The 14,740-nt window shown below is 41.7% G+C and overlaps 1 protein-coding gene across 2 annotated transcripts in view; it reads left to right on the forward strand.

Annotated features, from left to right (window-relative positions):
• The window catches only part of FBXO36 (F-box protein 36), a 90,255-nt gene that overhangs the window by 40,661 nt on the left and 34,854 nt on the right, over positions 1-14,740 (forward strand). For both annotated transcript variants that reach the window (XM_079132655.1, XM_079132656.1), the window contains exon 2: positions 7,088-7,196. In XM_079132655.1, the coding sequence (XP_078988781.1) occupies positions 7,088-7,196 (109 nt within the window). The remainder of the gene's footprint in view (positions 1-7,087; positions 7,197-14,740) is intronic.

A 14,740-nucleotide genomic window follows, 5' to 3' on the forward strand; every position in this document is an offset into this window, starting at 1 on the left:
TCAAACCAGGTCTATTCAGAATATAGAAACCTCATAGGTTATTTTCCTGGGAAAATTCATTACAAACCCACTGTTAACTGACAAAAGATGATTAAGAATTTAAAGGAAGTAAGTAAAGTGGGCTCTTAAGAGTCCAGAAGTAGCAGCTGCAAAACACAGTTATCACCTGTAAGCTGGAGGAGAGGAGGCGGTAAGGAACATAAGAACTAGGAGATCCTCCTCTCTCTCCCACAAGGTTGAGATTCAGACATCTTTGGAGAGGGCATGGCTACCACAGGAACAGCAGCGTGTAGCATGCTGAAGGCAAGAAACCGACCTCAGAGTGAGAGTCAGACCTGAATAATTGCCAGTAAGGAGGACCTGACCCGAGGACTCAGCTAGAATTCGTGTGCACTGGCCACCGGGCTCCAAAGGGGATATGAACATTTTCAGACAAAAATTTACCTCCTAAGCTGGGCACAGTGGTGCAAGCCTATAATCTTAGTGACTTGGGAGGCTGAGGCTGGAGGTTAGAAGGTTGGAGGCCAGTCTGGACAATTTAGCAAGGCTCCATCTCAAAATAAAAAATGGAAAGGACTAGGGATGTGGCTCAGTGGAACAGCACCTCTGGGTTCAGTCCCTGGTACCAGACCAAATAGAAAATTTAGTCCTTTTCTCAGAAATATTTTCGAAGGATCTGCTCCTCCAAAACTAGGAAATAAACCACAAAGGAAATTCAGTTTATTTCATTCTCATTTCAGCTTCAGCCCCAGTACGGCAAAAATTAATTAATTAATTAATGTTCATAATTCATTTTAGGAAAATAAAATCTGTTTCACCTCTTGGAATGCCAGTGCTGGGTGAGCTGTGTCTCCACTTCTCAGTCGACTGTTCAGATTCAAGATCCTTCTTCACCTAGTAAAAATTCTAATTTCATAAAGTCTCCAGGTGATGATATTTCAAGCCCATTGTGTGAAATCCCCTAATTCACATGACTTACCCAACAGGGAAAAGGCCAGGTGCTGTGGCGCACATTTGTCATATAATTTCAGCAGCTCCAGAGGCTTAGGCAGGAGGATTTCGAGTTCAAAGCCATCCTCAGCAATTTAGCCAGGTCCTACCCAATTCAGCGAGACCCCATCTCTAAATAACAAAATTTTTAAAATTAAAATAAAGGTCTGGGGATGTGGCTCAGTGATTAAGTGCTCCCTGGAAGCAATCCCTGGTACAAAAAACAAACAAACGAACAACCAAAAACGGGAGGAAAAAAAAAAAAAAGAGGAAAACTTTGATTTTGTAGCATAATCGTAGTGTGGCCCAGGAAAGCAGAGCTGAAACGAGCTCAGCTGCGTACTGAATCACAAACGTGTTTTCTAGACTGAGATACAGAAGGCCCCATTTAGTATGTGGCATCTGACAAGTCATTCTGTTGCTTTATGAGCAGCTTATTAATTGGATGTCTAGATGATTCTTTGCAATTTTGCAGTTAGAAAAACATTTATAATAGGGTTAATAATTAAAGATGATTTAGAAAAATAAATACCAGATCTGAGTGAAAAGCTGAAATAAATATCTTCAGAGAATATGATTAGAAAAGTAGACCTTAATGAAATGTGTGAGAGTGTGTGTGTGTATGTGTGTGTGTGTGTGTGTGTGTGTGTGTGTGTGTGTGTGTAACTGGGGTCAGACCCAGGTACACTTTACCACTGAGCTGCATCTCGGATCCTGTTTATTTATTTATTTATTTATTACTGGAAATTGAACCCAGGGGCGCTTAACTACTGAGCCACATCCCCAGCCTTTTATTGTATTTTATTTACAGTTGCTTAGTGCCTTGCTAAGTTGCTGAGGTTGGCTTTGAACTTGTGATCCTCCTGATTTCCCAAGCCGCTGGGATTATAGGCATGTGCCACCATGCCTGGCAAAGTAGAATTATGGTTGAATATTGTTAGTAGATGAGAAAGAAGATGATGTGTGTGTGTGTGTGTGTGAGAGAGAGAGAGAGAGAGAGAGAGAGAGAGAGAGAGAGCGAGAGAGAGAGACAGAGAGACAGAGACATGAGGATTGAACCCCAGGGCCTCATATGTGCTAGGGAAACACTCTACCATTGAACTACATCCATTTTTTAAGTTTCATGACGGGGTCTTCCTAAATTGCCCAGGCAAACCTTGAACTTGTGATCCTCCTGCCTCAGCCTCCTGGGAGTTGGGATTATGGACATGCAACACCACACCAGGATATAGGGTTCTTATCTCAGCATTTGGAGCTGAATTTGTCGGTATAAATATGAAGGACTGGTCAATGAGTGAACAGAGGGAAGGAAGAAAGACATGTATATGGAGCATACTCTCTGTGCCTGGCATTGTGCTGGGCACTGGATGCTGTCTCCTGGCATCTCTCCAAATCCAGGGAGTTGGGCACCATCATCATTTCCATTGATGAGATGAGGAAACTAAGGCCAGAAGAGACGAAGCCGTTTGCCCCAGGGAAGTGACAGAGTCCGGGGTTTAAACCCAACTCATCTAATCTCCAGAGTCTACACTTTGCCCCCATAACGGGATTTTCCAGCTGAGAGGTAGTAGTGAGTGTGTCACAGGCTTGTGCCTGGCTGAGGAGGAAGAAGGTGTGCGTTTTCCAAATACACTTAAATGGCCCGACATTTCTCCTGTGCCTCCTTGCAAGTTGCCTCGTGAGCTGCCAGCTGGTGGGGAATGTCAGGGGCCTTCGCTGAGCGACCAGCCTGCTTCCTCTCCTGCTGTCATGTCATTTGTGCAGAGGATGGACCAAGGAGATCAATGAGGAGTCTTAGACCTCTCTTAAAAGTAGACTCAATTAGTAAGATTATTAAAGAGATTTTTCTGGAAATATTTAAGTCCAAAAATAGGCTAGGTATATACTTTTTAAAGAATTCTACCCCTGGCCACATGATTTCTATTAGGATACCAAATATTGGAGTGTCTCCTATAGTAAAGCAAGTGTCCTATCATGAGGTCCTATCATGGTGGCTGCCTCTCCTGGGGAGGGTGAGGCAGTGAACGGGCACAGACTCCAGGTCAGCCCCCACCTGGGAGAGGGGGGCTCTTGCAGGTTGTCTAATTCCACTGGATGGTTTTCTTCACACATGAAAAGACAGTCTCACATGGCTCATAGGTGGTTGGGAGAGGTCTGAAACCTGGGGCGAGTACAGTGGACTCCGTGTTCTACCAGATGTAAACAGTCTTGCAAAACTGGCAGGGAGCTCCTCTGTGGCTTTTCTTGCAGGCATACTAATAAGACACTAATAGAACATTCCAAGTCAATAAGATCCAAAATGTGTAAAGCACTATTGATACATTATAAAGTTTCCAAAGAGACGAAATATATGATGACAACTTTGTATGTGTATATATGATTTAAAATATGCTAATACCATAATAGATGCCACCCTACTTATAAGTACTGGGGTGGCACTTCTCAGTCAAGCTCACTTCAAGCTGCATCTGTCATCTGTTGTGTGACACAGTTCACTTACTGCCACAACTAATGTTCCTTCCTCCTGTATAATAAATATTTTCCTTTGAATATTTGAACCAGTCATGCATACACTTTTGAGCCCTTTACCAAATGATTATTAACATTGTCCTGCGTTATTCTTTTTTGTTTCTATTTTGTAGTACCAGGGATTGGACTCACGGTGCTCTACCACTAAGCTACATGAAAGCCCTTTCGTTTTTCTTTTTGTATTTAAATTTTTTTTAATTTGAGACAGCATCTTGCTAAATTCCTGAGGCTGGCCTTAAACTTGTAATCTGCCTGCCTCAGCCTCCCACATCACTGGGATTGCAGGTATGTGCCATCACACCCAGATACCCGTGTTATTATTTTTCCAGAAGTTGTTTTGTTGTTTGCAGAGTATTCTTTGCATCATCTAATGTGTGATAGTTACTTAACTAGTCCCACTATTGAGCCTTGGATAGATTCTGATTGTTCATTATCATAATTCAGCTATGATAAGCATCCTTATAAAAATGTACACATCTCTGATAAATCTTTCTAAAAATGTGTTTTTTTTTCTGATAAAATTCCATAGGTTAAATTCTTAAAATAGAATATATACATCAAAGGGAATGGATATTAGTTGGGCACTGTGGCTCCTACCTGTGACCTCAAGACTCAGGTGGCTAAAGCAGGAGGATCACAACTTTGAGGCCAGCCTGGGCAATTTAACAAAAATAAAAATAAAGGGCTGGGGAGGGAGTTGAGTGGTGGAGTGCCTGCCTAGCATGCAGGGGTCCTGGCTCTGACCCCCAGCACTGAAGAGAACACTAGGAGGAGTATGAACTGGTTGGGTGGTGTGTGTCCAAATCCCTAAGGAAATCCACGCCCCTCGCCACACCGGGGATCTTCCCCAGAGCCTCACTCATGCTGGGCAAGCTGGGCAGTTTGTTTTTCTTTTTTCTTTCTTTCTTTCTAAGTTGGGATCTCACCACGTTGCCCAGCCTGGCCTCAGCCTCCCTAGTCTTGGGATTACAGGTGTGTGCTACCACACCTGCTCCTCTCAGTGATTTTCAGGGACTCTCCATTTCCCTTGTCCTCACCAAAATAGTGTTTTATCACTTACCAAAAAAAAAAAAAAATCATTACCAATCCAAGAGAAAATACATGGCACAAAATATCTATTTTCCTCTTCTGGTAAGTATATTATACAGGACATACCTGAGTCTTGACGAGGCGGAATTGTGAGGCCAAAGCTTCACTGCAGAGGGCAAGTTGTATATGAAGGAGGAACTCCCACGTCAGGAGCAAGGAGGACTCTGGTCCTTGCCAGCCAGTTTCCTTAGGCAGGTGATTCATTCTGGGTAATTTAAACCCCTCAGGGGAGACTGAGAGAAGCTTGTGTGTGCCTTAATCTGAATCCAGGCCCCAGGGATCACCCCTCCAGCAAGCATTGTGACAGACACTGTAAATAATCGCCTCCTGAGTCAGGCCCAGGAATGTCGGGTGAAGTCAGTGGAATGCTGGATACCAAGCTGCACAACCCTCTCTGCCTGCCTTTGAACACGGCGAGAGGTAAGGCTGCATCACCCATCTGGAGAATCCAGTTTGGCTCTAGAACTGTTTTTTCCAGAACGCTGCCTTAACCAGGTATTTTGCTGCTTGCTCTGGATCAGCAGGTGCAGCTGACCCTTTCATTATAACATGGGGGTACCTGCCTAAGGGAGAAGTTACGCAAAGGTAGCCAGAAAGCACCTGGGGGAATGGCAAGTGGGGGTCTCTGCTGGACTTCCAGGAATGAGTTTGGGCTCTTGTGGTACCTCCATGGCACTGTTGCTCTTGTGGTGGAATTCAGTCTGAACTTGTTCCCACTGTCATAAAACACCTAGCATAAAACACCTCTCTGAAACTTTGCTCATCTGCAGGATGGTTGTAGGAAATGGACTAAATTATAATAATTATTACTAATATAAGAGAGAGATTTAGTGATAATGGGGATTGAAGCCAGGGGTGCTGTACCACTGTACCCTGTTTTGAGACAGGGTCTCACTAAATTGTCGAGGCTGGCCTCCAGTTGGCCATCTTCCTATCTCAGTCTTTGAGTTGCTAGAATTACAGGCATGTGCCTAGCTGGACTACATTATTTTTTACTTCCCAGTCCCTAAAATTCTAGATTGCCAGGCATGGTGGTGAATACCTGTAATTTCAGAGACTTGTAAGATGGAGGTAGGAAGATGGCAAGTTCCAGGTCAGCCTTGATAACTCAGTGAGACCCTGTCTCAAAATATAAAAACTAAAAGGGCTAGGGATATAGCTCAGTGGTAGAGCAAGCCTGGGTTCAATCGCCAGTACTGAAAAAAACAAAAACAAAAAACAAAGTGAAAAATCTCATGGACGTTAGATCCAGACTGCCTGGTATCTTCATTCAATAGAAAGAAAATATCATTTATAATATTTAGTATTAATATTTAAGAGAAAGGAAAGGTATGCTGTAAGGAGATTAAATAAATCATCCAGACTACATTGTTCAAAAATGCATGCAGTTTCTTCTGTAATGCCCCTTGGTTATGGACTGGACTGTCTGCCCTCCACCTTCTTTTTTGTTTGCTTGCTGTAGTGGGCATTGAACTCAGGGCTAGGCAAGTGCTCTGCCACTGAGCTACATCCCCAGCCTGCTCATTTTTATTTTGAGACAGGGTCTCACCAAGCTGCCCAGGCTGGCCTTGAACCTTCAATTCTCCTGCCTCCCCAGCAGCTGGGATTAGATATGTGCCACAGGACGGGCTCCTTGCCTCCAAGTCCTCACCTTGATGCCCTGACCCCCAATGTGACTGGACTGCCCACCTTTCCTCTCACGTCATCATCCAAGTGCAGAAAACAGTCTGGTTCTCAAGTTGGTAGAAGTTTTGTCATCTCGTTTCACTACCCAGCTCCATTTTTGGTTTACATGACCAAAGCCGGTCTGTTTCAAGGGGCTTTCAGCAGACCCAGTAGTTGACACCACCATGAAACCAACTAAGAAAGGACATCCGGTGCCATGGGAATGAGGTTTGCTTCAGAAGAACAAAATCTCAGAGAAGTCGAACACACTATCCAGATCTGTTACCAAAAAGTGTCCCGCGTATGACACATTTTCATGCATCACACAAAGCACAACAGTGCTTTTCCTGTCCCACTCATGTAACTGTCATGCTTTTGGAAGAAATTATCCATGAGAGTCTGCCCTGCTGCCTGGGAAGGAAGTAGGAGAGCCCAGCAATTACTTTGGAGCTTGCTCCCCAAGTTAGAGCATCTCTGTTCTCAAGAAAACAACCACTTGGCAGAGGGTGATTTCATCATCATGGACTTGACAGATTTTGTTCAGCACTGTGGATTGAACCCAAGGGTGCTCCACCACTGAGGTACACCCCCAGCTCCTTCTAGTTTTTATTTTGAAGCAGGATTGCACTAAGTTGCCAAGGCTGGCCTCGAACGTCTGATCCTCCAGCCTCAGCCTGGAGGTGATCTTTCACAACTTAGCAAGACTCTCTAGCAAAATAAAAAATAAAAAGCCGCAGTGATCTTCCAAAACCCCAAACAGCATAGCTGTGGGATTGGAATCAGTTTTAACATGTCACTTTCTATTCAATTGCAGGTAATCTTTAGATGGTGGAAGATATCTCTGAGGAGTGAGTATCGATCATCAAAACCTGGAGAAATAAAAGAAACTCATGAAGACTTCCTAGAGAATTCACACCTTCAAGGTAAGGAAGGGAACATATTATGTACTTATTGCTATTAAGTTCTCTATAGTTAGTGATAGGTTTTTATTTATTTATTGCACTGGAGGTTGAAACCAAGGCCTTACACATGCTAGGTAAATGCTCTACCATTCCACCCCAAGCCCCAGTGACAGATTTTTCATGTTTTTTTTTTTTGTTTTTGTTTTTGTTTTTGTACTGGAGATGGAACCCAGGGCTTCATGCATCCTAGGCAAGAGCTCTACCACTGAGCTACATCCTGAGCCCAGCGATAGATTTTTGTCAGAGAAGTATCAAATAAATCATCTTTGGAAGAACTGATATATAATTAATATAGAATATTGGATTCTTAAAAAGCAGAAAATTGTTAAAATATTCTGAAATTTCTTTTGGGAAAAATCTTAAAGTGTTCCACATTAACATGGATTCTATTAACAAATGTTAATTTTTTTTTTTTTTTTGCTATAGTTTTTTTAAAATGACTTTCCTAGCCGGGTATAACAGTGCATGCTTGTAATGTCAGCTGAGTCAGAAGGATTGTAAGTTTGAGGCCAGCCTCAGCAACTTAGCAGGACCCTCTCTCAAAATAAAAAATAAAAAGTACTGAGGATGTAGCTTAATGGTGAAGCACCCCTGGGTTCAACTTTGCATATCAGAAAAATAAATTAACATAAAATAATTAAATAAAATGAGTTTCTTTTAGTTAAATATATCTTAAAAGGTTATTTGAAAACTTAATGAAATTATCAAATGCTTGAACTCTTATGCATCTTGCCAGTCATTTAAGATCTGTTTATAAGAAAATAGAGATTAAAAAAACGAATAAAATGAAATTCCCATTTCTTCTCTCTTTTTTTTTTCCTTCCTGACCTCAAGCAGGCTGGGTAAGTGCTATACCACTGAGCTCCACCTCAGCCCTCTGTTCCTTTTATATCAAGATTTTCTGGAGAAGTAGTCTTAAGTAGAATGTTAGACTAAGTAACAGAAATTTCTTTACAATTTCTCTTTTCCTTTCTTCCTCCTATTGAAAGATAAACAGGCACACATTAACATTTTACAGGGTTTGAGTAGGTAGCAGTTCATGAATTGGGTGGTGCAAACCACAAGCAGTTTGGGCCCAATCATGGGGGCAGAAAGGGAAAACTTATATAAGGTGTTCGTAGAGGTAAAACAAAGAAAATATTTGACTGGTTTAAGTGGAAAGTCCCAGTTGGAGGTAAGTTGGCGGTGTCTGATTAGTACATTCTCCAGTTGCTGATTAGTTGACCTTACATTTTGTTTTCCTGGGCTAGGACCGTTCACTCCCAGCCGGGCTTCCATTTGCTTGGGTGTGAAGTCAGGGCACTGGAGCTCTCTTTGCCTAATGGTCTCCCAATTATTTTAACCTTCCTCAATTTGAAAGTTTCAAACATAAAAAGAAGACAGAATTTTTTTTTTTTTCATGAACTCCCAAGTACCCATAGCCCAGTCTCAAAGAAACATACCATATGGCCAAACAAGCTATAAATGAGTCCTTTGTTCCCTCTAGATTATTTTGAAGCAAATTCCATTGTTGCATCATTTCCTCTTAAGCTACTTCAATATGTGTCTGCCTATTTGTTTGTTTTTTGTTTATTGTGCTGGGGATTAAACCCAGGAGTACTTACCACTGAGCTACATCCTAGCCCCTCTGATTATGTTTTTAAATTTTGAGACTGGATCTCACTAAGTTGCTGATGGTCTCAATAAGTTGCTGAGGCTGGCTTTAAATTTATCAGCCTCCTGCCTTAGCCTCTCAGCTTGCTGTGATTACAGACGTGTGTCTGGCTCAGTGTGTGTCTCTAAAGAAACTTTTTTCAACTAAACTCTAATAATTTTTTCTTAATACTAAATTTTTTTTTTTTTTTTTTTTTGCAGTGCTGGGGATTTGAATCCAGGGCCTTGTGCTTATGAGGCAAGCACTCTACCAACTGAGCTATATCCCCAGCCCATTAATACTAAAATTTTAAACCTAGGAGTCACTCTAGAAATTCTTATTAGTTATATAGTTAGCAATGTTATTAATATCAAGTACTTTCATGTGAATGTTCTCATTTTATTGTTAGAATATCCATATAAGATAAATATTATTCCCATTTCACAAATGAGATTTAGAAAGAATGTGACTTTTCAAGGTCTTATAGGGAAATATTGACATTGCCAGGATTAAGCATGAGAAGTCAAAAAAGTCAAATCTAGTCATTGATTATGATGATGATGATATAGTAGTAATTGGAGTGGTTCCCAGGACCTCACACATGTTAGGCAAGCACTTTGCCACTGGGCTAAATCCCCAACCCTTTGTAAAATTTTAATTAATTAGTTAATTAATTTGATTAATTTGGTACTGGAGATTGAGTGCAGGAGTCCTTACCCTCTGAGTCGCATCCCAGCCCTTTTTATTTTATTTTATTTTTTATTTTGAGACAGGGGTCTCACAAAGGCCCTGCTAAATTGCTAAGACTAGCTTTGAACTTGCAAGCTTCCTGCCTCAGCCTCCTTTGTCTCTGGGTTACAGGTGTGCACCACCATGCCCAATTTAAAATTTTATTTTGAAACAGTGTCTTGAAATAAAAATTTGGTACTAAGGATTGCACCCAGGGGTGCTTTACCACTGCGGTACATTCCCCAGTCCTTTTTATTTACTTGTTTTTTTTATTATTTTGAGACAGGGTCTTGCTAGGTTGCTGAGGCGCTCACTAAATTGTTGAGTCTGACCTTGAACTTGTGGTTCTCCTGCTTTAGCCTCCTGAGTTACTGGGTTTACAGGTGTGTACATCCATGCACCAATTCAGTACTATAATTGAATAGGCTATTGGGAGGTGGTAAAACATGTAGGATGGGGTCTAATTGGAGGAATTAGGTCACTGGAGTCAGACTCTGGGTTTGTCTAATCCCTGACCCCTTTATCTCTTCTTTCTGTTTCCTGTCTGCCAAGAAGTGAGACACTTTGCCCTACCACACCTTTTGGCCATAATGTACTATTCACCATAGGTTCAGAAACCAAGAAGCCAGCTGACCATGGACTGAAATCTTTGCAACCATGAGCTAGAATGAATTCTTTTCTCAGGTGTTTTGTTACAGTGCTGTAAAGCTGACTTACAAAATTGGTACCAAGAAATAAGGTTGTTTCTGTGACTTTGCCTGACCATGTGGTTCAGAAGTCTTCAGAGCCAATTTGTGGGAGGAGTCTGGAAAGGTTTGGAGGTCCAGTAAGAGAAGCCCTACAATGTTGTAAACAGAGTTTAATAGATGATTCTGGTGTGATCTTGGAAGAACAGAATGCTAATAGGAATGCAGACAGTAAAGACTGTGCTCATGAGACTCTGGATGGGAATTAGGACCCTATCAAGAATTGGACTAGAGGCCATTCATATTACATTTTGGCAAAGAACTTGTCTACATTTTATTCATTTCCTGAGGCTTTGTGAAAGGCTGAGTTTAAAGGCAATAGACTAATTAATCTGGTAGAGGAAATTTCAAGGCAGCAAAGCATTCAGGTAATAACATGGATATCACTAGCTGCTTTTAGCCAGGTTTACTGTGAGAATGAAGAACAAAAAACAAATCAGAAAGGTTTGAAAAACAGCTGGATGCAGTGGAGCATGCGTGCAATCTCAGCAACTCAGGAGACTGAGGCAAGAGGATCACAAGTTCAAGGCCAGTCTCAGCAATTTAGTGAGACCCTCAGTTACTTAGTAAGAACCTGTCTCAAGTCAAAACTAGAAAGTTTTGGGGATGTAGCTCAGTGGTCAAGTGCCCCTGGATTAAATCTTCAGTACAAAAAAAAAGTTTGTGAAAACTTGCAGTTTGGTCACAAAACCCACAAAATTGGGTTTAAGGAGGAGATAGTTGCTGAAGAAATTAGTGCCACTAAAAAGAAGCCAAGACTGGGCACAGTGGCACACACCTGTAACCTCAGTGTTATTTTTTGGGATACGAGGTGATCCCCCAAAGATCCTATGCTAATGCAGGAGGTAAAATGACTAGATTATGAAAATCATAACCCAATCAGTAGGTTAATAAAAGTCTTTGGAATTTCAAATGTAAACTCATTTGAAAGACTTTGCTTCAAAAAGACAGCTCCAGGGCAAGCTGTTTGCACAGGGCCACCTGTGAATCATTTCTCCTGGATTCCTTTGACTGTGTCAGCTGCCCAGGCACTCGGGACTGTTGCAGTCATGGTCCAAGTAGGTCCAGCTACTTGGGCTTCATCCACTGGTCTTCCAGGCACGAAGAACACAGGAGTTACAGGTCGTGGAGGCTTCCACCAAGATGCCACCTCTTCTCTGTACTGGAGACTGAACACAGGCTGCTGGGCTACAGCTCCAGACCTTTTTTTTTTTTTTTTTTTTTTTTTTAATTTTCACAGACTGCATTTTGATTCATTGTACACAAATGGGGTACATCTTTTCATTTCTGTGGTTGTGCAGGATGTAGATTCATACCATTTGTGTAATCATACATGTACTTAGGGTAATGATGTCTGTCTCAGTCCACCATTTTTCATCCACCCCTCTATGTAATCTAAAGTTCCTCCATTCTTCTCTAACCCCCCACCCCCCATCCCCATTATATATCATCATCCACTTATCAGGGAAAACAAATGTCATAATTCCATTCTTCTTTAAGGCTGAGTAATGTTCCATTGTGCATGTGTACCACATTTTCTTTATCCATTCATCTGTTGAAGAGCATCTAGGTTGGTTCCAAAGTTTAGCTATTGTGAATTGAGCTGCTATAAACATTGATGTGGCTGCATCACTATAGTATGCTAATTTTAAGTCCTTTGGGTATAAACAAAGGAGCGGGATAACTGGGTCAAATGGTGGGTCCATTCCAAGTTTTCTGGATTCTCCATACTGATTTCCAGAGTGGCTGCATCAATTTGCAACTATACCAGCAATGTAAAAGTTTGCCCTTTTCCCCACATCCATGCCAACATCTAGTATTGTTTGTGTTCTTGATAAGAGTCATTCTAATTGGACTAAGATGAAATCTTAGACTTGTTTCAATTTGCATTTCTCTAATTACTAGAGATGTTGAATGCTTTTTCATATGTTTATTAATCGCCTGTATATCTTCTTCTGTGAAGTGTCTGCCCAGTTCCTTGGCCCATTTTTTGATTGTGTTCTTTGTATTTTTGGTGTAAAGTTTTTTAAGTTCTTTATAAATTTTGGAGATTAGTGCTCTATCTGAAATGTGGGTGGAAAAGATTTTCTCCCACTGTATTGGAACCAAAATAGGCAGACCAGTGGTACAGAATAGAGTACACAGAGACAAACCCACATAAATACAGTTACCTCATATTAGACAAAGGAGCTAGAAATATACAATGGAGAAAAGACCTTTTTTTTACATTATTTTTAGAACATCTTGCTAAGTTAGTGAGGGTCTCTCCGAGTTGCTGAGACTGTCCTGGAACGTGTGTCCTTCTGCCTCAGCCCTCTGAGTTGCTGAGAGCCAACACACCTGCCTTCCACTGAGATTTCTAAAGGAAGGCCTGGGAGGCCAAGCAACATATGTCAGGGTAGAATCCTTGCAGGCAGCCCCGAGATGGCAATGTGAAGCCCTGAGAGGGAAGCTGAAGTAGTGGCAAACCCAGGAATTAAGAGATGCCAGCCATGTGGAATATCTGCTGAGGAAAGCTGCAGGCCGCAAGAGCTAGGAAAGGAGAGAGGTCATGTGGCTGCACCTGGCAAGGCCATACAGGCAGGGCAGCCTCAGTCCTTTGGAGTTCATACGCCCTGGTTGCCAGACTTGGAGCTACAGGATTTACTGTTTGGTCTGATTTTGTTTCATCTCTCCTTTCTGCAAAAAACTCATATTTTGCAGTGGGAACGTTTACCCTGTGCCTATCCCACCACTGTATGCTGGAAACATGTAACTTACCTTTTGAGTGTTATAGAGGCTCGCAGTTAAGAAAGGCCTTAAGTTTCAGAGGAGACTTTAGACTTGGGCTTCTGAGCAATGCTGGAACAGTTAAGACTCTTGGGACTCTTGGAGAATGACTGAATGCATGTTACATGATGAGATGAATATGAGTCTTTGGGGGCTGTTTTAGTCAGCTTTTTTTTTTTTTTTTTTCTTATTTCTGCTGTGACTAAAAAACCCAAGCAGGATAATTGTAGAGTAGGAAAAGTTCATTTGAAGGCTCACAGTTTCTGAGGTCTCAGTCCATTGATGGCTGGCTCTATTCCTCTGGGCTTGAGGTGAGGCTGAACATCATGGAGGAAGAGTATGGTGGAGGGAAGCAGCTCACATGATGATCAGAAAGCAGAGAGAGAGAGAGAGAGAGACTCCATTTGCCAGATACAAAATATATACCCCAAAGGCACACCCCAATTCCCACATCGTCCAGCCATACCCTACCCACCATTAGTTACTACTCCGTCACTCAGTTAATCCCCTCCAAGGGGTTAATTCACTGATTGGGTTAAGACTCTCATAACCCAATTATTTCTCCTCTAAACCATCTTGCATTGTCTCACACATGAGCTTTTGGGGGACACATCATGTCCAAACCATTATAGGGGCCATGTGATAGTTTGGATCTGTAATGTCCCCCAAGGCACATGTGATGAAAGCTTGGTCCCCAGTTCAGCAATGTTTAGAGGTGGGGCTTTGGGGGAAGTGAATGAATCATGAAGACTCCAACCTCCTCAATGGATTAACCCACTGATGGAATACTAACTGCATGAGTTATTGATAGGTGATGGAAAACGTAGGAGGAGGGTCTAGTTGGAGGTGGTATGTCCTTGCAGATGTGCACTTGGGAACTTTATCTTGTCTCTAGCCCCTTTATCTCACTCTCTTTGCTTCTTGGCTACAATAAGATGAACAGCTTTGCTCCACCATGCTCTTCCACCATAATGTACTGCCACATCACAGGCCCAGAAATAATGCAGTCAGCTGACCATGGACTGAAACCTTTGAAAGTATGAGCCAAAATAAATATTTTCTCCTTTAAGATGTTTTTCTCAGATATTTTGCACAGCAATGATAAGCTGACTTATCAGTTAAAGGTCTGGATTGATTGCTTCCAATATCATACTATTATGTGTACAATATCATGAATTCCTTATAGTAAGAGTTTATAAACTCTTTGGCTGCAAAAGAACCATGTCATGGAAAGACTATCCACTTCTGCTTGAATAAAAATCAAAGCAGACATACTTTATTTAATTGTGGAATAGACATGTTTCTGTACAGATAGGTATAAAGTAACCTCTATACGCCACATGCACTGCCACATATCTATCATCCCAGCAACTCTGGAGGCCGAGGCAGGAAGATCACAAGTTTGAGACCAGCTTTGGAAACTTAGTGAGACCCTGTCTCAAAATAAAAATCAAAAAGCCTGGGGATATAGCTCAGTGGTAGAGCACCCTAGTTCAATGCCCAGTACTGAAAGAAAAATAGTCATTCATATACTACAAAGTATGTAGAACTGTTGGCATGGTGATTAAGAATGTCGCTTAATACAAACTACCTTGGTGAAATCCTGACCCTAAATCCTGCTAGACATG

This window comes from Sciurus vulgaris (assembly GCF_902686455.1).
Source record: "Sciurus vulgaris genome assembly, chromosome: 3".
NCBI classification, from domain to species: domain Eukaryota; kingdom Metazoa; phylum Chordata; class Mammalia; order Rodentia; family Sciuridae; genus Sciurus; species Sciurus vulgaris.